Here is a 21,502-nt window from a genome sequence, read left to right on the forward strand (position 1 = left end):
TGGGATGCCTCATTAACCACACAGAATCTCATTCTGTAACCCTGTGCAACTTCAACCTCACCCACTTTCCTTATCACTCACTTCCCATTCACTTACTCATTTGCTCATCCATTCACTAACATCTAAATGTACCAGGAATCTTAACATGTGGCAGCCAGTTCCACAGAAGAGGGTGTTTCCTCTCTGCCCCCTACTTTTCTCACCTTTGAAGGAGCTCTCCAACGAATGATGCGTTCCACGTTTCTAGTAATGCCAGGCATGGAAAACCCTGCAAGAATGCAGAGGGAAATTTCACACTGAATGGTAATCTGAGGATGATTGCCACTCCTTGGAAAATCCAGTCTGTTATAATGACCTAAGCATTTCGAGGGATGGTATTGTCATAATGTCTGGAAAGTTTCAGTGAAAATGCATTGGCAGTATCAAAAATATCCATTACTTTAAGGTGCCATCCAAAGAGAGGGATGGCTCTGTCCAAACATCCCTTTGAGGCTGTAAGATTTTACAAATTGGCATTAATTTTGTAAACATCAATTCTGTACAGCTTTGGAACAGACAACTAAAAATGTTAAATTCTCATTCCTGCAGCATTAGGTTTTAGATAATCTTGCCCCCTGATTTTTCTTGAATCGTTATAATAAACACACTGCATATAGTTTACACTTTTATTAGAAAGGAGACATTCATTTTGTGCTGTGAAAACTGTACATAAAACTGACTAACACAGATCTAGGAAACCAGAACCAGTTTAACCAACCATAAAAGTAGAATCTCCGAGGGTCAACGATTATTAAACACATGGCATAACATTAGCTTAGCTCTGTCATTGTACATAACACTGTTAAAGTCTGTTAACTTAACAGGAAATTAAACACAGTAGAAAGATATTTAAGCTAAAAGTCAATAGGTGTAATAATTACATATTATACAGCAGGGCAGACAAGGCCTTGTGCTTTCAATTTATATATCTAAAATCTTGACAGGTACATCACAGTTTGTTTTAAGTATGTTCATTGTATTTACTGTTTGAAATTTCTTTTTTTAATATAATACACAATATGACAAGAAAATGCCATTAAATTTTGATGCAAAAAATGCTTGCATATCAAGCAATCAACACTAAACTGAAGTTACTTGTTTTTTTTTATACATTTATATATATATTTATATATATATATTTGCCCATTACTGTCTTTGATAAGAGTTTCTGGACTACGGTTACTGTGTTCGCTAACGTGTTTTCTCACCGCAGTGAGACAACACGACGCTGACTGCATCACAAGGTTTAAAACAATATCTCTCTGAGAACAAGATATCTGTACTGTAATAAGGTTTCAAAAGAAACCAATCTGTTTTAAAATTTAAAAAAAAAGTCACTCCTCAGGTCAGACTTCAGTCTGAAGATCAATGATGTCCTGTCCACCAAGTGGTATTGTTGCTCCTGTTTTTTCCCATTCCACCGTTCTCATTTCTAAGGGAGATTGATGGGTGGGATCCAGTTCCTTTTTAATCCATGCGGGTGGAGACTGCACCTTTCGGATTCCTTCCCAAGGCCGCTTGATTGGAGTCTGCTTTTCTTGCTGTTGGGAAAATGGTCAGTTTATTAATTACAGTTAAAATCCTAGGAAACCCAAGTCCAGAGTTCCAATCAACTGCTTCCTGTTCATTGTAATCATATAACACGAATACACACTAGGATTGAGGCAAGTATAAACATTCTGAAATACACAGTCGATCAATCAGCATCTGAAGGAGAGAGATTATTCTTTGAGCTGAGAAACTGTGTCAGAATAAATGCTGTTTTCTCATTAGCGGCATTTCCAATACATGAAATCTGTGCTAGAGGTATCAGTTTCTGAAATATGCAAAAGAGATAATATAATCAATTAATCAATAAATTAATCAATATAATCAAAAAGAAATATTGTTATGATCTACCCAATTTAGTTTACTGACAAAATTTTGTAAATGATTACCTGATCTGGAAAGGTATTCAAGTGACATTTATTCAATAAATACTAAACTACCAGCTTGCTTTATTTTTCGTTGATGTAGCGTAATATGGTTCCTGTGTTGATGTGACAAAGTGAATATCCTTCCATTTGAGAGTTGGGCCAGATCAATTTTGTAGAAGATATTCAATTGGAAATAAGGTTGATGGATCTAAGAGCTTCAGGCAGATTGTGTTTATGAGCATTACTCACTTGTATCACAACTTGCATAATCTTTTGGGATTTTTGACCTTTTGGACCTAGAATATGCTTGTCTCTGAATGTAAATGAGAAAGAAACTCTAAGTCGTATATCCTGTAACTGATAGGATTTGGAATAAAGGTTCTGTATACTGGAACACCGAACACAGCTTACACAAAAGCAAAATACTGAGGATGCTGCAAATCAGAAATAAGAACAAAAAAAGAAAATCTAGAAAATCTAAGTGAAGCAAGAGTTAACCTTTCAGGTCGATGATCTAATGAGCTGTTCTGATGACAGGTCATCGAGTTGAAACATTTACAGATAATTAAGGTTTGTTCATTTTACGACCTCAGTTTTAAGATTGCGCATACTCTGCAGCCCATGCCACAGTAACAAGTTGAAATGGTAGTTCAATTCAGAAACTACAAAATGTCGTATGATTTTTGTGCAACATGGCACCACCTTACATGGTTACTTAGAGAAGCTGCATCTAGGTCTTCTGAAATTAGATCAAGAAACACTGACGGGACGTTGAAAGAAAAATAGTTCAATTAATCGTAAATTCGTAAAAGGGTTCCCTTTTACACACACCTTAAGCACCTAAGGGAGGAACCTTACCCTATATATAATTCAGGTTATAACCTTCAATGTTCCTTGAATCACTTAATGCAGTTCATGGAAAGTAATTAGTCACAGAAAAATAAAACAAGCTGTAAATTTAGTACAATTTCAATGAATTTCACTTTAACCCCTTTTTGGATCCAGGTTATCATTTCATAAAATTTTGTCAGGAAATTGAATTGGGTAGACCACAACAAGGTTTCTTTGTAATTGACAAAAGTGGAGTAAATCACAAACTTAAGCTGTTATGGGAGCAAGTGTAGACTGCAGAGACCCATAAGCAAGCATTAATGAAGGTTAGCTGTCCGTCATGATCTCTGTCAGATGGATTTTTCCATACAAGCTGTTCCTTCTGCACACAGTTTTTGACACACAGTGTTTAGCGCTGTGAAATCATTGAGTTCCAGAATTCCCACTGAGAACCCTCTGCAGTTACCAGGCCATTCTGCTGTGCAATGTGCCAGAAGCCCACCTGCATACAGTGAACTGTTAGAAATTCAGTTAGAAAGCACCGTACTTACACTGAGACTGGTTTTATCACTTCCTGCTGATGAAACACTCCATCGTTTCACTGCCTAGTAATAAAGAAAACAATTCTAAAAACTAAAAGTGCAGTGCAGTATTGACAGGCAATAGTACTGTATCAACAATGTGCACCTAAACTAAAATAATCTGTCTGAAGAGCAATATCGATAGCTATCTGCCAAACTGCTTTGGGGCAGGGGTGGGAATGGAGGATGGAGATAGATAGGGAGGGGATGCCAGAGGTGAAGAAGAAAGGTCAGCAATGACAATAATCAGCAGAAATTTCTGCTGCAGCTCCTGAAGCTACAAATTTTGGATTTGATCTGATCGTTGCACTGGTGTTCTTGCAAGCTATTCCTGGTGATGAACAAGACTCAAGCGGCTAGTGTCACTGGTCGTTTCTCCCGAGGTTGGGCAATTAAGTTAGAAATTCTCAGTGGTGATGTCTTTTCACATGCTAATTAGAGTCTAATGACAAACCTTTCAGTGTAACATATTTAGATGTTGCAGAATTGTTGATGGAAATATTGAATTATATATTAACTCCAAAAGCGTATAATGCTTTTTCTATTAGCTTTCTTGTTCCTAATGGTTTACAATTATTATACTAGGAATACAAAGCATAAAATGTTCAAAAATACGTTGTTGTACCAGGTCAATTTTGAATTGCTTTTATAAACAGAGAATCTTCTTTTACAAAGCAAAAATCTGCCCTGCTACATTGATGACAAAAGCAATTACAATGGCCAATTGGAAAATTATAATAAGTAAACATATAATTCACTGTCATATTCTGATGCAGCAAAGATCTGCTCGCATCCTGAGACCAAATACAAATTCATCCAAAACTGAGGAGGTTTGGCCGAACCAAACTCAATCTTGATACAGTCAGTAAAATCTCCGCACTTCTCGTTTTTTTTTAAACTTTTCTTTTGAATATAACTCTTTATCCCCCAAAACAGAATCAAACATGAAAATGGTTCTCTGGCACAACTGCACCGACACAAATTCCTATATGGATAAAACTGATTTTTTTTTGTCTATCTGGACTTAAAAAGAATTCTGGCAGGATAATATAATGTGGGTTTGTGTTGAGATGGCCTGAATCAAAAGAAAAAATTTCAGGAAGCAAGTAAGGGAAAGTTGAGAAGCCACAGAATGTGTCCTAAATTTGAATTTTACCTCCAAGCCCCTAGCTCAATTGGTTGAACAGCCACCTTCTCAATTGTACTATTCTAAAATTCCGTGAAAAGACATAGACAGTCAGAAATAACAAAATGTAGGAAGTGGTTAGGATTAGGGTAATACAATGCCAAGGTTAGACTGTTTGGAGACAGATAGGAAGATAAACAGGAAAAAGTACATAAACAGATATTAGCATCATTCTTGAACGTGTAAAGGAAAAATCCTAATTATTTGCTCATTTGTTACAGGCAGTTATCAATGAAGCAAATAAAATGGAGTACAGAAGGTCCTCCAAAAATATATGCTAACAGTTCTTGTTGTATTGTAGTATTCAACCCTTATAAGTTCGTCGATTTTAAGTTGTTGGTTTAAATACAACAATGCAGCAAATGGCCCAAATGAAACCAAATCAATAACCTTAACTTAGTGATTCACCTGTTTTAAACAGAAATCCTGTTGTGCTATTTTAATGAGCTTTGATTGCATATTAATTTTCCGTGCAGACTGAGGACTAGAGTCAATATGTGTAACTTTCCTCTCACTTAAGATAATGAAGTTTGGATCAAGAAGGTCCGTAAAGAACTTTCTTGAACTGCCACCAACAAACTTCGTTAATTGGTCTGCTCATGATCACTCAATGGCTTCAATTTGACACCTCCCCAGCTATTTGCGCCCCCAGCAGGTGGGAAAGTGGTTGGTTTCTCAACTGAGAATCCTAGGCAATAGAGGTGTAGAAGGCATTGAGGAGGATCAGGAGAAATATTGTCCTTGTGGACAATGAGGGTGCCAGAACCAGGAAAAGTTAAAGAGGGAAAGGACATGAATGTCAAACTCACCGATAAGCCCCAGAATCTATTCGTCAGCTATAATCCTTTGACCTAACCATCACCACCTTCTCAAGGGCACTTCAAGATGGACAACTATCCTGACCTCATTAGTGATGTTCAACATAAAAGTGAACAACAAGAAACTGAATTACTTGCAGTTACTTGCCATACACAAGTTCAGGCATTCTCATCCAAAGGAAAGTTAGATAGTATCAGTAAGGATCGGGTAAATCATGAGCATTTTTTGGGAGCAAATCTCTAAGTTCACATTTGGTACCCTATATATAGAATACATATTATACTAATCTGTTCACTGTTCTGTTAGCCATCTGGGCCAATGTTACAGAAATACACTTTTTTTCCACTGGAAGCAGTTTTCTAATACACTCCAAAAGTCCAGTGGCAATGATCACAACTAAATTTGCAATTGATAAAATGATGCTAGTTTTGTAGTCCATCTGTGACTGTGACACAATTTGCGCTTGAATAATACCCCACACCAAAAGACCTGAAAGCTGCCAGACTGGAAGGGAACATTCAGAGAAAGCTTCATAGAATTGGATGGGGAAAACAACCCATCAGCACATTATTGTTGAAGTTAACAAAACACTTACAAATGTTGACACTTGAACCCCCATCCAGCATGGATTAGGGGCTGAGGATGTGGAAATTCTCAAAGACTATCTTTCACTTCCACGTCTGCAGTGCTGTACTTAAAACTGTATTAGTATTAGTTGGGCCCAGTAGGATCACAATAGGCCCTGAAAGTGGGGGATTAAGCTTCAAGTTTGGCTGTGAGCACTTAATCTAAAGAGATTGCACTGTACTAGCAACAGTATTGTCTTTTACATGGATGAAGGAACTCTGCCATAAGAATCCTAGAGCACAGTCTGAGGCATGAGTTCATGGAGCTTCTTTGGTATTCTTGTCATCCTTTATCCTTCAACAGGCTCCAAAAAAAACCTCATAAATGGTTAATTTACCTCATTTGCTGTTCAACAGGCATTAGTCAATCTAAATTTCTGCAGCATTTGCTGATGAGGCCATAGTTATGGCCACTCAAAAATACTTCAGCAGCTGTGAAAAGCTTTTGTATATGTTTTATAAAGACGTTTGTTTTTATTAGACACTGGCACTTCAAATAAATGGGAATTTGGGACTTGCAGATGGGAATAATTCTCAAGAAAATGCTTAACTCTTCTCTTTAAACTTGGAGACGTTCTACAGATAGGTACTCAAGGAAGAGATTAACTTTGAAATTAAAAACATAAATTTATTTTATTCTGCTCTTATTCATAACTACTGTTCAATAAATGAGGTGATTAGCATCATAGAATGGCTGTAGTGGAGAAACAGTGTCAGCTATCTGTGAGAATAACTCAGTTAATCACTCGCCTATACCCTTTTTCTGTAATCCCATAATTATTTTGTTTGCTCTTTCGTTATCAATTCCTCTTTGAAAGCTACGATTGAATCTGCTTTGACTGCACTGTCAGGTAACGTATTTCAGACCCAAACTGCTTGCTGCACAAGGAAAGTTCTTCCGTGTGTAGTTAGTAACTCTTTTTGTCAATCACCTTAAAGTAATGTCCTTTGGTTCTTGACTCTTCTGCCAACGGAAACAGTTTCTTCCAAACTAGGCTATTTAAATACTTCATGATTTTGAACACTACATCAAAACTTCTGATGATGAACAAACAAGAAGGAACTTCTCTGTTGTCAGGGTTGAGAGTCTTTGGAACTCTTTGCCACAGAGAGCTGTGGGGGAAAAGTCCCTGTGTATATTTAAGTCTAAGATAGATAGATTCCTGATCAGTAGGAGAATCAAGGCTTACAGGGGAAAATGCAAGAAAATAGATGTGAGGAATGTTGGATCAACCATGATCCTGTTGGACAGCAAAGTAAGCTTGAGAGAACAGGCTACTCCTGTTCCTATTTCCCATGGTCTCCTCTCAACACTTTCTTCTCAACGGAAAAGAATTCCGGCTTCACCAATCTATCTATTTAACCAAAGTTCTTCAGCATGGGAACAATTCTTGCAAATCTGTTCCACACTTTCTCAAAAACGCTCACAACATTCCTAAAGTGTGGTGCTCAGAATTAGACATGCTACTCCAAATGCAGCTGAACCAGTGTTTAATGAAGGCTCATTGTGGATTCTTTGTTTTTTGTGTGGCTTTTTATGAAGTTCTATGTGCCTTTTTAACCACACTTTCAACATGCCTCCAAACTTCAAACATTTGTGCACATAAATGCTTAACACTGCTGCCTCAAAATGCCAGGGAACCAGGTTTGAACCTGGCATCGGCTGACTGTCTGTATGGAGTTTACACATTCTCCCTGTGTGTGCGTGTGTTTCCTCGGGTATTCCAGTCTCCAACCACAGTCCAAAGATGACGAAATGTGAGGCTGGATGAACACAGCAGGCCCAGCACCATCTCAGGAGCAGAAAAGCTGACGTTTTGGGCCTAGACCCTTCATCAGAGAGGGGGATGGGGTGAGGGTTCTGGAATAAATAGGGAGAGAGGGGGAGGCGGACCGAAGATGGAGAGAAAAGAAGATAGGTGGAGAGGAGAGTATAGGTGGGGAGGTAGGGAGGGGATAGGTCAGTCCAGGGAAGACGGACAGGTCAAGGAGGTGGGATGAAGTTAGTAGGTAGGAGATGGAGGTGCGGCTTGGGGTGGGAGGAAGGTACGGGTGAGAGGAAGAACAGGTTAGGAAGGCAGGTTGGACTGGTTTTGGGATGCAGTGGGTGGCGGGGGGAAGAGCTGGGCTGGTTGTGTGGTACAGTGGGGGGGAGGGTACGAACTGGGCTGGTTTTGGGATGCGGTGGGGGAAGGGGAGATTTTGAAGCTGGTGAAACCATACCCCGAGACCTCCCACTAACTGAGGACGAACAGTCAGTCCTTAGTAAGGGGCTCACCTTTGTCCCCCTACAACCACACATCAACGAATACCAGTCACGATTGGACATAGAACAGTTTTTCCGCCGCCTTTGCCTCCACGCTTACTTCTTCAACCGGGAACCTAACCCTCCCTCCACTGACCCCTTCACCAGCTTCCAACACAAGTCCTCCTCCTGGACACCACCCCCAGGCCTCCTACCCTCCCTCGACCTCTTCATCTCTAACTGCCGTCGAGACATTAACCGCCTCAACCTCTCCACCCCTCTCACCCACTCCAACCTCTCCCCGACAGAATGGGCAGCCCTCCGCTCCCTCCGCTCCAACCCCAACCTCACCATCAAACCCGCAGACAAGGGTGGCGCAGTGGTAGTATGGCGCACTGACCTTTACATCGCCGAGGCCAGACGCCAACTCTCCGACACCACCTCCTACCGCCCCTTCGATCATAACCCCACACCCGAGCACCAAACCATCATCTCCAACACTATTCATGGCCTCATCACCTCAGGGGACCTCCCACCCACAGCCTCCAACCTCATTGTTCCCCAACCCCGCACGACCCGTTTCTATCTCCTTCCCAAAATCCACAAACCTGCCTGCCCTGGTCGACCCATCGTCTCAGCCTGCTCCTGCCCCACCGAACTCATCTCCACCTATCTCGACTCCATTTTCTCCCCTTTGGTCCAGGAACTCCCTACCTAGGTCCGTGACACCACCCACGCCCTCCACCTCCTCGAGGACTTCCTATTCCCTAGCCCCCAACACCTCATTTTCACCATGGACGTCCAGTCCCTATACACCTGCATTCCGCATGCAGATGGCCTCAAGGCCCTCCGCTTCTTCCTGCCCCGCAGGTCCGACCAGTTCCCCCTCCACCGACACTCTCATCCGCTTAGCCGAACTCGTCCTCACCCTCAAAAACTTCTCTTTCGATTCCTCCCACTTCCTACCGACTAAGGGGGTGGCCATGGGCACCCGCAGGGGCCCCAGCTATGCCTGCCTCTTTGTAGGTTACGTGGAACAGTCCCTCTTCCGCACCTACACAGGCCCCAAACCCCACCTCTTCCTCTGGTACACTGATGACTGTATCGGCGCCGCCTCTTGCTCCCCAGAGGAGCGCGAACAGTTCATCCACTTCACCAACATCTTCCACCCCAACCTTCAGTTCACCTGGGCCATCTCCAGCACATCCCTCACCTTCCTGGATCTCTCAGTCTCCATCTCAGGCAACCAGCTTGTAACTGATGTCCATTTCAAGCCCACCGACTCCCACAGCTACCTAGAATACACCTCCTCCCACCCACCCTCCTGCAAAAATTCCATCCCCTATTCCCAATTCCTCTGCCTCCGCCGCATCTGCTCCCACGATGAGGCATTCCACTTCCGCACATCCCAGGTGTCCAAGCTCTTCAAGGACCGCAACTTTCCCCCCACAGTGGTCGAGAACACACTTGACCGCGTCTCCCGCATTTCCCGCAACACACCCCTCACACCCCGCCCCCACCACAACCGCCCAAAGAGGATCCCCCTCGTTCTCAAACACCACCCCTCCAACCTCCGGACACAACGCATCATCCTCCGACACTTCTGCCATCTACAATCCGACCCCACCACCCAAGACATTTTTCCATCCCCACCCCTGTCTGCTTTCCAGAGACACCACTCTCTCCGTGACTCCCTTGTTCGCTCCACACTGCCCTCCAACCCCACCACACCCGGCACCTTCCCCTGCAACCGCAGGAAATGCTACACTTGCCCCCACACCTCCTCCCTCACCCCTATCCCAGGCCCCAAGATGACTTTCCATATTAAGCAGAGGTTCACCTGCACATCTGCCAATGTGGTATACTGCATCCACTGTACCCGGTGTGGCTTCCTCTACATTGGGGAAACCAAGCGGAGGCTTGGGGACCGCTTTGCAGAACATCTCCGCTCGGTTCGCAATAAACAAATGCACCTCCCAATCGCAAACCATTTCCACGCCCCCTCCCATTCTTTAGATGACATGTCCATCATGGGCCTCCTGCAGTGCCACAATGATGCCACCCGAAGGTTGCAGGAACAGCAACTCATATTCCACTTGGGAACCCTGCAGCACAATGGTATCAATGTGGACTTCACCAGCTTCAAAATCTCCCCTTCCCCCACCGCATCCCAAAACCAGCCCAGTTTGTCCCCTCCCCCAACTGCACCACACAGCCAGCCCAGCTCTTCCCCCCCACCCACTGCATTCCAAAACCAGTCCAACCTGTCTCTGCCTCCCTAACCTGTTCTTCCTCTCACCCATCCCTTCCTCCCACCCCAAGCCGCACCTCCATCTCCTACCTACTAACCTCATCCCACCTCCTTGACCTGTCCGTCTTCCCTGGACTGACCTATCCCCTCCCTACCTCCCCACCTATACTCTCCTCTCCACCTATCTTCTTTACTCTCCATCTTCGGTCCGCCTCCCCTTCTCTCCCTATTTATTCCAGAACCCTCACCCCATCCCCCTCTCTGATGAAGGGTCTAGGCCTGAAACGTCAACTTTTGTGCTCCTGAGATGCTGCTGGGCCTGCTGTGTTCATCCAGCCTCACATTTCGTTATCTTGGATTCTCCAGCATCTGCAGTTCCCATTATCACATTCCAAAGATGTGCAGGTTAGGTGGATCTAAATTGGTGGGTTAGCCATGGATGTGCACGGTAACAGATATAGGGGAGGGGAGCAGGTCTGGGTGGGATGCTCTTTGGAAAGTCAGTACGGACTCTATGGGCTGAAACGGCTGCTTCCACACTGTAGGGATTCTAGGATTCTTGGAAATTCCTGGGTCTAACTATGTACTACTAGGGGAGAGGGTACAGAAACAGTTTACAAGATGTTACCTGGTTTGGAGGGTATTAACTGTGAAGACAGATTGGAGAAACTTAGTTTGTTCCTACTTGAATGTCAAAAGATGAAGGGTGACATGACAGAAGTTTAAAAAAATTATACAGGCATGGATATAATGGGAAGTTGGAGTCTTTTTCCCAGTGTAGAAACGCCAATTACTAGGAGCCAAAGATTTAAGGTAAAATGAGGCAAGTTTAAAGGTGGTGTGAAAGGCAAATTTTTTATGCAGTGAGTGGTAGGTGCCTGGAATGTGCTGTCAGAGGTGGTGGTGGGTTGGATATAATAGGAATATTTAAGAGGCATCTAGATTGCTGAACAGACAGGGAATAGATGGATTCCCGTGTCTACTGTTCTTTGCTTTTTCTCTCTGTTCTTGAACCCTTCAGAGTTAAACTCCTTAGCTTGCTTCTCCTCATTCTCCAATCATGCTTCCTTGCGGTAAATTTCAGCTATGATTTATCTGTGTTTTCCACCAACCCATATCCTCTTGAAGTCAATCACCGTTCCATTCATTATCCATAATACATTGGAGTTTTGCATCATCAGTAAATTTAAATTCTGTCCTATACATCTTACTCATTAATATCACTGTTAAACACTTCTTCAGTGTTCCGCTCCCTACCTCTTCAACCAACCGAAAAAAAGCAAATGCTGCTCTGAGGACCAGAAGCAAGGGAAAGGAAGAGATTCCGAGAGAATCCTGCCAAGGTGAGAGAGGGAAGACCTACCTCGGGTGTTCACAGTGATAAATAAGGATAAGTGTTTATTATATTTTGTTAAACAGCTTAATTTGTGTTTTTTTTGGCGGCGGGGGGGAACGGCAGTTCAGTGGTTAGCACTGCTGCCTCACAGGGACCCGGATTCAATTCCACCCTCAGGTGACTGCGTGGAGTTTGTACATTCTCCCCGTGTCTGTATGGGTTTCCTCCAGGTGCTCCGGTTTCCTCCCACAGCGCAAAGATGTGCAGGTTAGGTGGATTAGTCATGCTAAATTGCCTGTAATGTTCAGTAATGTGTAGATTAGATGAGTTATACAGGGATGGGTCTAGTTGGGATGCTCTGAGGGTTGGCGTAAACTTGTTGGGCTGAAGGTCCTGTTTCCACACTGTAGGGATTCTATGATGACTAAATGGCACTGTTTTCAGCCAACTTCTGTCCTACACATAAAACGTCAAATATCTGAGCTTTCCTTGTGAACTGTCATTGAAAATACATATTAGAACGGAAATGCCATATTTCACTATCGCACATGTTGTACACCAGAAAGTATTCAGCTTTAATATTACCCTACTTGGTGCAAAGACTACAAAGGTACAAAAATATGGCAAATAACATAAGCATGTATTTATAATCTTCGATTCTCAAAGACTAGGTATTTTTTCATTCTTCTTTTCAGAAACATTTATTCTCAAGTGTTCAAAGGGAGTTGCTGAAATGTCTTAATCAGGGTTCATAAAATTTCCAAGTTAGCAATGTGTAGAGCTGGATGGACACAGCAGGCCAAGCAGCATCTTAGGAGCAGGAAAGCTGACGTTTCGGGCCTAGACCCGTCATCAGCAAAATTTCATAAAATTTCCAATTGCATTTAAGATGATGGAGTGGTAGTTTACATTACCAGTTCAGAAGAGGGGTCAGAGTGTGGGTTGGAGATATAAAGTGTTACAAAATGATATTTGCTTTCTCTTTTTAAATGAGAGATTGCTAAGATGAAACATATTTAATTGCAATATTCAATTGAAAGAAGAGACATGGTAGGTGCAAGTAAATGCTTCCTCAAGTTGTGGAGTTGAGAACATAGGGACACAATTTAAAAACAAAATGGGCTGAGATAGGTGACAGTTTTCTGACTACGTGGGTGCAAAATCTTTGAAATTCTTTACTACATAGGGCTGTGTAAAGCCAGAGTGAGCATGTTGAAAATAGGGCTTTATAGATTTCAGATTCCCAATGACAAGAAGGGTTCTTGGGATACGTGGGTAATGGCATTTATGTGTTTGAACTATGATTGTGTTAAATGGTAGAGCAGGCCCAACGGGCTAAATGGCCTACTCCTGTTCTTATATTCCTCACAGAAAACCTTTCACAAGTTTGTCATGGGGTACAATATAACAGCCCCTCACACATCATACTGCACATTTGGAAGAGGGAACCCATGTAGGTCAGTGAGCACAGGGTGCTGAGGAAATGGGATTTGCTAAATGTTACAACATAGGGAGGACAGCTTGGGCTGTTATACAGAATAGTTTGTGGGAAAGCACAAGGACAGGAAACAACTTGGATAGTTCAGTTTCATGGATGACAAAGACATGGATGAGTTTAGCAGAAGGGGGAATGTTGATTCTCAAGTGGTACAGAATTCAGAAGGGGACCTGTCATCAAATTCCACACTGCGTTCATCTTTCACCAATGGTAATTAAATTCAAGTAACCACTATTCATTGTCACCTATTAGTTCAATAATGTCCTTTAGGGAAGGAAATCTGCTGCCTTTACCTGATCTGATTTATATACAACTCCAGATCTTACAGCAATGTGGATATCGTCCTGGCAAGTATGGATCGGCATTCAATGATGCTTGTGATTCCCAACCCACGAACAAATCAAAAATAAATTAGTTGAGGCTAATTGACATGAGAAAGATCATGGAGAGCCTTGGTGATGACACAGATATGAGATCAGAAGCTAATCTTCTAATCAAATATGGCATGGTGGTTGCGAACAGATATACTTAAGCTTCCACTGTTGCCAGGAATGGATGAAGTTGGTAGCTAGAGTGTGGAATTTTGATCAGGGATTGCCAACAAAAGCTTCACTCTTTCCAACATTTATTCGGAAGAGATTTCTGCTCATCCAGTAATGATGTTAGGTAAACAAATACAATAATTCAATAGCAGTGAGCTGAGAGAGCTGGTGGCCAAGTAGAGCTGTGTGTCATCAATGAAAATATGAAAACTAAAGCTATTACTTCTGACAATGTTGCCAAGGGGCAGCATGTAATTGACAAATAGGAAGATTATTGTCTTTGACGAGGGCATCCAGGTCTCTCTGTATGTTCACACTTACAAACTTCTTAAGAAATTCTATGCACACCTGTTCTTTATACAAAAGTGGATAACCTGACATTTTCCCATAACATGCCACCTGCCACACTTCTGCCTCCAAAATAGCAAAAATAAATGAGCAGATACTTTAATTGATTGAGGAATAAAGAAATCATTAATATTCTGGGTGAACATCTCTGATCTTCTTCATCTAGTGCATTAAAAACTTTTACATTCACCTGATCAGTAGCTCATATTGTCATCCCTAAAATTACAGAATTACACAAATAGAGCAGTGAGATATTGGAAAAATGCAGCAAAGATGCCGGGAGTGGGAAACAGGATGGGAATGGAGTAGGATGCAAAGTGTCAATTTCCTGAAGATAGGAAACAAAACTGGCAAGTAAATTAGCATTGGGCATTGGATTAAAGATAGATTGTGGTTTCTGAGCCAAATTGCAGGAGCCTACTTTATCAGAACAGTATGCATTCTTATTCAGACATTTGGTCACCAAATTAAAATGAACCTCAGCAAAGACAACGTCAAACAAGACAAATATTCCTTCTGATTCATGATTGTTTAAAGGCGGTGTGGTCTCTTGTGGTCTTCCTGCAGACATTACAAGCTGTTTTTCCTGCTAAGGGGAGCTTAGCTGGACTTGGGGAGATGAGGTTGAGCTTTCACTGAACTTGAGTGGGTTGTCATCCAGAAAGGAAGGACAGGTTGTAGTGGCCCTAAGGAGGGTCTTGGGATCCAGGTGACCAACCTCTGAGATGGCCAATCTCTGACAAAAGCTGCAACATCCCTGTTAGGTGGTGGGGGTGTGGGAAATAAATCGTGATTGAAGGCAGGTCAGAGATGATGCTGGGAGAGTTGATAGTAACCAAGAGCAACAACGCTAGAGGGGTGATCGAGGATGACAGATAATAGGTTGATTGGGACTTGGAGGGACTGGGCCTTCGCTGGTGTAAAAACAGTTAGTCAAGGGTGACGATTAGTAGCTGGAGTGTCACTGAAGGCAGGGTTTGGATGAGAGTGGGAGGGTGGAGAGTGATGGAGGGAAGGTGACTGACGGAGGGTTAAGGGTGATGGGTGGCTGGATAGCAGTGCAAGTTTGAAATCTTCTCAGATGGATAGCGGACGCTGCGGGCATCAAGGGAAAACATGCCTTCTCGGGTGTTCTTTCATTATGGGACCTAGAATCTTCAACAACTATGAAGTAACATCAAGCTGAGCAACTTCCTGCCCTGCCATTTTGCACAAACAGCCGACTCCCTCAATGCTACATAGCTAATTGGTTAACTTCTGTGTCATTTTGTGTAATCACACCATTTCCAAGCAGAAGTCCCACTCACTTCCCGCCCTGAGGCCCTGTAACAAGATTCACCCTGACAACATTGATTATGCATTAAAAGCTCTGCCCTGGTGCATGAACTTCTGATTCTGAAGAATGAATGTTACAACTGAGCGAAAACTGACATGTCCATTTTACTCTCAGAACATGTTCAGCGGGGAATTAAACAGCTGGTTTTTGCATCAGCTCGTGAATGCCAACAAAACATTATCGCAATTCTATTCACAAGGTACTACACAGCTATTAACCATGACGTTTGGAGAACATTCCCAGCCACGTCATAAATGCAGAAAAATTTTCCTTTCTCTCTCTGGTGAAATTGATCTGACCGCCTCAATGACTTTTCGATTGCTCATAATTTTCTTCATTAACAAACCATTTCACACAATCCCTGCAGGGGGGTTACTCACTACCTATCCAATGAGATGAGTCTTAATATTGTGGCTCAAGCAATGACAAGCCAGCTCCTTTGCTGTCAATCATTTCCCATTTTTAAGTAAGGTTGACTGAGGAAAAGACTTGTTTTAATACAGCACTTTTGATGACCTCAATATGTCTCAAGACATCTAACAGGCAATTAAGTAATTTTCTGATGTGTAGTGATTGTTGTAGTGTAGGAAACATGGCAACAGATTTACACAAATGCTTTAACAAACAGCCAGTCTGTTTTCATTATGCTGATTGAGGGATAGACTTCTGTCCATAACAACAAAGTCAACTTTGAAATAGTCTCATGTAATATTATCTATCCACCTGAACATGTAGATGGGACCTTGGTTTAATTGCTCGTCAAAAGGACAGCACATCTGAGAGTGCAACGCTCCACACATAATTCATTATCATGTCGATCTTGATGCAGATATTCTTGATCATCTTGTTCAGACGTATGTATTACGATATACCCCTAAAACAAGTTGGACTTGAACCCTGGCCTTCCGGCTTAGCGGTAGGACATTACCACTGCTCTAAAAGAACTCCTGCAGTCTTGATGTAAGCTGACTTTAACCTAACTTTAGCATTGAAATATCAAATCTGGTGATTTAAATTACAATCTACACAATGAATAGGGTTATGACAGCTTTAAGACCTTGTAGAAGTCAATAAAGGCAAAAAAAACTCAAATTAATTCTGAAATCTAATCACACTTTTGCCGTTGATGTGTTTTCACAAACAAGTCACATTAATCCAAGAGTTCATTTTAACTATCCAAATGTCTCCAGTCATAGTGGTTTGGACAATGTCACTGATGAATAGCTGAGGAATTCTCATCTTCTGTAGCTTATTACATCAGTGAAAGCGGTCAAAAGCAAGACTGTGTTTTGAACAGTGTGGCCTCCATGCAACTTACAGCAATGATAAATGACAGCAACAGTGTGAAAAACAAGAGTCATGGATATCATTAGGATGCTTTGCCTAGTGGGCCCGATACCAAAATGTAACAGGAGTTCATATCGATTAGAAATACCCATTCTTACTTTGCTGTCTATTGTAGGAGATTCTCTGTCTTTTTCAGCGTGTTGAAGTTTCCTGTTTAGGTCCTGAAACATGTCCTGGTGCCGTTTTCGTGTGTGCATTATTTTCTAGAGATAAAAATTTAGATGTCACTAAACAATGCGGATTAGATGTAATCAATGCAGTCAGCATTTAGTGAACCTGGCAGATGTTAAAGAAAGAGCTCACCTCAAAATCTAACTCGGCATACCTGGATTTTCTTCTCTAAAAATAAAAAAAACACAACTAATTAATGGGGTTCAGTAAAATGCACATTGGATTATGAAACAGAGGTCACTGGAAATTTTTGATTTGTATTATTTTCCTCAGTATCAGTATACCTGATGTGCTCATCACCAATTGAAAACTATGTTATGAAGAGAGTTCTGGACAGAAAGTTGGTTCTTATGCCTTCCAACCTCTGGAACCCAGATAACATCTTGTTCCGTCTGATAAAATTAAAGTATTTCTTGTGTGCTGTCTGTTAAGGTATTATGCGAAACCAGTTTCAACAGTTCCGACTCAGTTCCTCATGGGCATGAGCCATAGCATATAATTGCTCAAATTTAGCAAACTTGTTCAGAACTGCCAGAGAATGGTTGAGGTAGGAAATTAAATGATGTTACACTGCTGAAGCAAGAGGCACCTTAACAAGGTTAGAATTGAGACACTTTGTTGGTATATTGCTTGACTCTGCATTTAATTGTGTTATCCCAACCTGGAAATGTTTCATGCTGACATTGAATACCTGAAATGGAAAGTCTTCAATTAACTTTCTTGACAAACACAGACAACAAAAATGTAAAGGATTATTGAAGTCGTACTTCTTAAAATGAGGAAACATTATACACACTTTTCATTTGTGCACAGACATGAAACAAAGACATAAATCATTCTGAAATGTTTGTTGTACCCTTTGCAGCAAGTGTCATTCTGAGTATAACAGCACTCCCATACGAATGAAGCATTGGCAAATATTTATTTATGGGGACAGTGCTCTGAAATTGCTTTGGATTAAAAGTACACGGATAGATATGAATACACTACATTATGTAAACCAAATCAAGCGTCGGGCTAGGGAGGAAAGTGGGCTATAATGGTTCCAAAATGGCACCAAGAATGATGAGCGGGAATGTTTAAAAATTAGTTATTTGTTGTTACATTAGTTTGTCGCATACTGAAGTATTACTAAATAAATAAATTTTCAAATGATCATTGTTTCAATCTATAAGAAACAGTCAAGCTAGCCGACTTAGATTTTGCTTTATGGTTCATTGTCTGGGATTTATGTTGAGTTCTAGGGGACATCTCTGGTTTTATATGGATTTCAAAATGAGTTTTCCTGGTGCTCACTGATCAAAGTAAACACCTACAGTGACAGAAATCTAGAAGTGCAAAACAGTAAATGCTCAAATTATGATGAAAGTTTTTTTTTTAGAAAGCTGGAATGACTTTTAACCAGTAATGGATTCTAGAGTTATAGGGAAAAAGAGGAAAGTGGAGTTGAGGATGATCAGATCAGCCATGATCAAACTGAATGGTGGAACAGACTTGGCTGGCCTAATTCTGCTCTTACATCTTATGGTCTTGTGTTGTTTCCAGCTTGCTGAGCAAATTGTTAGTATGAGTGAGCTAAAAGGCACTAATACCAGCACAGAGAAAATGAGTGTTAAAACTGGACTTATTTACTTAGAAAAATATTAAAAACAACATCATGCACTCTTTAGAGATTTGGGCATAATAATTGTTAAGTGTGTCCATCAAATGCACATTTTACCTTGTGAATCTTTCCAATCAGGTTTCTGTTAGAGAGGACACTCTAATGACTGTGATCACTGTATGCTATCATTTCTCATCTTTCTAAACCTTTCTATTACCTTTCACATAGCTTGACATATTCTCCCAGTTTCTCGTGATTGTCAGTGTGCTAAGTGGCACTGCTCCAGACTGTTTTGCCAATTTATTGATCTGGTCATAATCAGCAAATACTATCTAAAGGCTTTTCTTTTCGATCTATCATTACCTCTAGTATCTTCAAGGACCTATCCATAGCCTCCAACCATTTCCTACCTTGACATTTTCCAAAGACGTGATGTTAAGTTCCTTGTGTGTATGATACATACCTTTATCTCACCACTACCATAACCACCAACAAGCCCTGCATTGCTACTGTTTTGTTGCAGTTGCTTACTGAACTACCAACCAGTCTTGAATGAGATGCAATTTCCACAAATTAAATATTGGGAAGACCAATGCCATTGAGTTTAGCCCTTAGAAAATCTAATCCCCCCTGCCCCCAAACTATCTGACAGTCCCCACCCAGACTCTTCAGAACATCCACCTTCTTGGGTTAAGCATATCAAAGAGTGAACAAGACTGTTTGTAAATTTAGTATCATATTTAGTCTTGCGTTGAGCTTCTGAGCCAGTACTTTCCCCAAACACAGAAGAAGGTCTATTTCCACCTCTGTAACACTGCATCTTTGTTGTTGTTTCAGCTTGCCTTCTGCTGAAAAAAAAATCATTTGTTACCACTGAACACAACATCACATCCAAAACTCCACAGTCCAATGCTTATCTTACACTTAGCTCCATCTATCTATCACTCTTGAACTTACTGATCTACACTGATTCCTATTCCAACAAAGTCTCAATTTTAAATTCTAATGCATGGGTTCAAATCCTTCCATGATTTAATCCATCTATCACCTACTCCAACCCTACAAATCTCTTAGAAATCTCTCTAAGCCCCTAGATTCTGCTGTGTTTAGATTCCCTTAGCCCCACCGCTGGTAGTTGGATTTCCATCTGGCGAAGCCATAAAGCCATACACACCGGAATTCTTTCTCCAAACTCCTCACCTCTCCATCTCCTTCTCTTCATCCTAAGTTTGTTAATTATTAGTTAAAATGATTAATGTGGAACAGTTAGTACGGATACGTAATGAATAAGTTCTACTTGCATTTTTCAGGGAAATCATTGATAATTAAAATTGGGGATCATCAAGGATTTTCAAAAGATATTTCATAAGGCTTCACTGAATCAAAACAGAAGGCACATGTTATGAGAAAGAATTAACATAAGCAAAACATTCAAATGATAGAAAACAGGCAGGAAGGATAATTTGATTTTGTTTTAATTATTTAATTTGTAGTGTGCCACAGTTATCTGTGCTAAAACCTGCCTTGTTTTCAATTTACCTAAACAATGGGGGCACAGGTCGAGGAGGAATCAAAATAAGCTTTGAAACAAATATAGTGACGTGGAAAAATAATTACACATTTCAAGTTCTTAGAATGGCAGAAGAATTTATAGACAATGATTTGCTTTTGAATTGTAGCTACTGTTAGGTAGACAATTACAGCATCCAACACAATACACAGCAAAATCCCAAACAAGCACTAAAATGATTGGCGAGTTAATTTGTTTGGTTCAGGGACAAATGTTGACCAGGGCATCAAAACAAATCTTCCGAAATGAAAGCAAAACACTACTGATACTGGAAATCTGAAGTAACGGTTTCTGAAGAAAAGAAGTCAGAGATAGCAGGAACTGCTGATGCTGGAGAATCTAAGATAACATGGTGTGTAGCTGGATGAACACAGCAGGCTAAGCAGCATCAGAGAAGCATCAGAAGTTTGATGTTTCGGGTTGAGACCCTACTTCAGAAGAAAAGTCATATTTGACTTGAAACATTAACTCTGCTGTATTAATCGATCAGATATAAATAATTCATGTCTGTTTCAAAAGCTTGGCAGATCCGTAATGTAAAAACGCAAACTCAAAAGTTTCACTCGAAAATTGAAGGGAGAAGTTTTCAAAATATTGTCTATCACAAAAAAAAGACTTTTGAACATGAGCGTTTCATCTACAGTGACCAGTAGACACATTCTATATTATGTAAACTTGAACTGGATAACTATTTTAAAAGGAGAAATATGTAAGATTTAAGGCTAGGGTCAAAAGAGTGATCAAAAGTAGACTGTTTCATTTGAAGAGCACCACCACAGGTTAAATTTACCGGCTGCAAATTCCATCAATTTAAATCTGAGATTTGTACTTGAGGACCACGAGTTTTCATCATAATGAACATATTACTATCATATTCATAAAAGGACTGACACACAAAGCAGGGGATTGTTGACAAGCCAACCTAACGGTAATGGTGTCAAAACTGTTCAAACACCTTTAATGGGACACTAATAACAGCCATCTCATCAACACAAATAGCCACTGTACAAGATAAGGTGTTGTCAGTAGTTTTAGATGCAACAGGTTTATGCACAATAAATCTACATAAATTCTTCGAGGAGGTAACAATTATAGGATCAGAGTTATACATAGAACATTACAGCACAGTACAGGCCCTTCAGCCCTCGATGTTGTGCCAACCTGTCATACCGATCTCAAGCCCATCTAACCTACACTATTCCATGTACGTCCATATGCTTATCCAATGACGACTTAAATGTACCCAAAGTTGGCGAA

The 21,502-nt window shown here is 41.1% G+C and overlaps 1 protein-coding gene across 14 annotated transcripts in view; it reads right to left on the reverse strand.

The window, feature by feature from the left end:
- Positions 1-651: 651 nt before the first annotated feature.
- adgrb1a (adhesion G protein-coupled receptor B1a) overlaps positions 652-21,502 on the reverse strand; it is a 572,033-nt gene continuing 551,182 nt past the window's right edge. For 11 of the 14 annotated variants that reach the window (XM_048528814.2, XM_059646190.1, XM_059646188.1 and 8 more), the window contains 4 exons: positions 17,205-17,240; positions 17,000-17,104; positions 3,338-3,391; positions 652-1,580 (listed from right to left, as the gene is read on the reverse strand). In XM_048528814.2, the coding sequence (XP_048384771.1) occupies positions 1,386-1,580; positions 3,338-3,391; positions 17,000-17,104; positions 17,205-17,240 (390 nt within the window). In that variant the 3' untranslated portion in view covers positions 652-1,385. The remainder of the gene's footprint in view (positions 1,581-3,337; positions 3,392-16,999; positions 17,105-17,204; positions 17,241-21,502) is intronic. The other 3 variants (XM_048528824.2, XM_059646187.1, XM_059646183.1) reach the window with 1 other exon arrangement.

This window comes from Stegostoma tigrinum, chromosome 5 (genome assembly GCF_030684315.1).
Source record: "Stegostoma tigrinum isolate sSteTig4 chromosome 5, sSteTig4.hap1, whole genome shotgun sequence".
Lineage (NCBI taxonomy): Eukaryota > Metazoa > Chordata > Chondrichthyes > Orectolobiformes > Stegostomatidae > Stegostoma > Stegostoma tigrinum.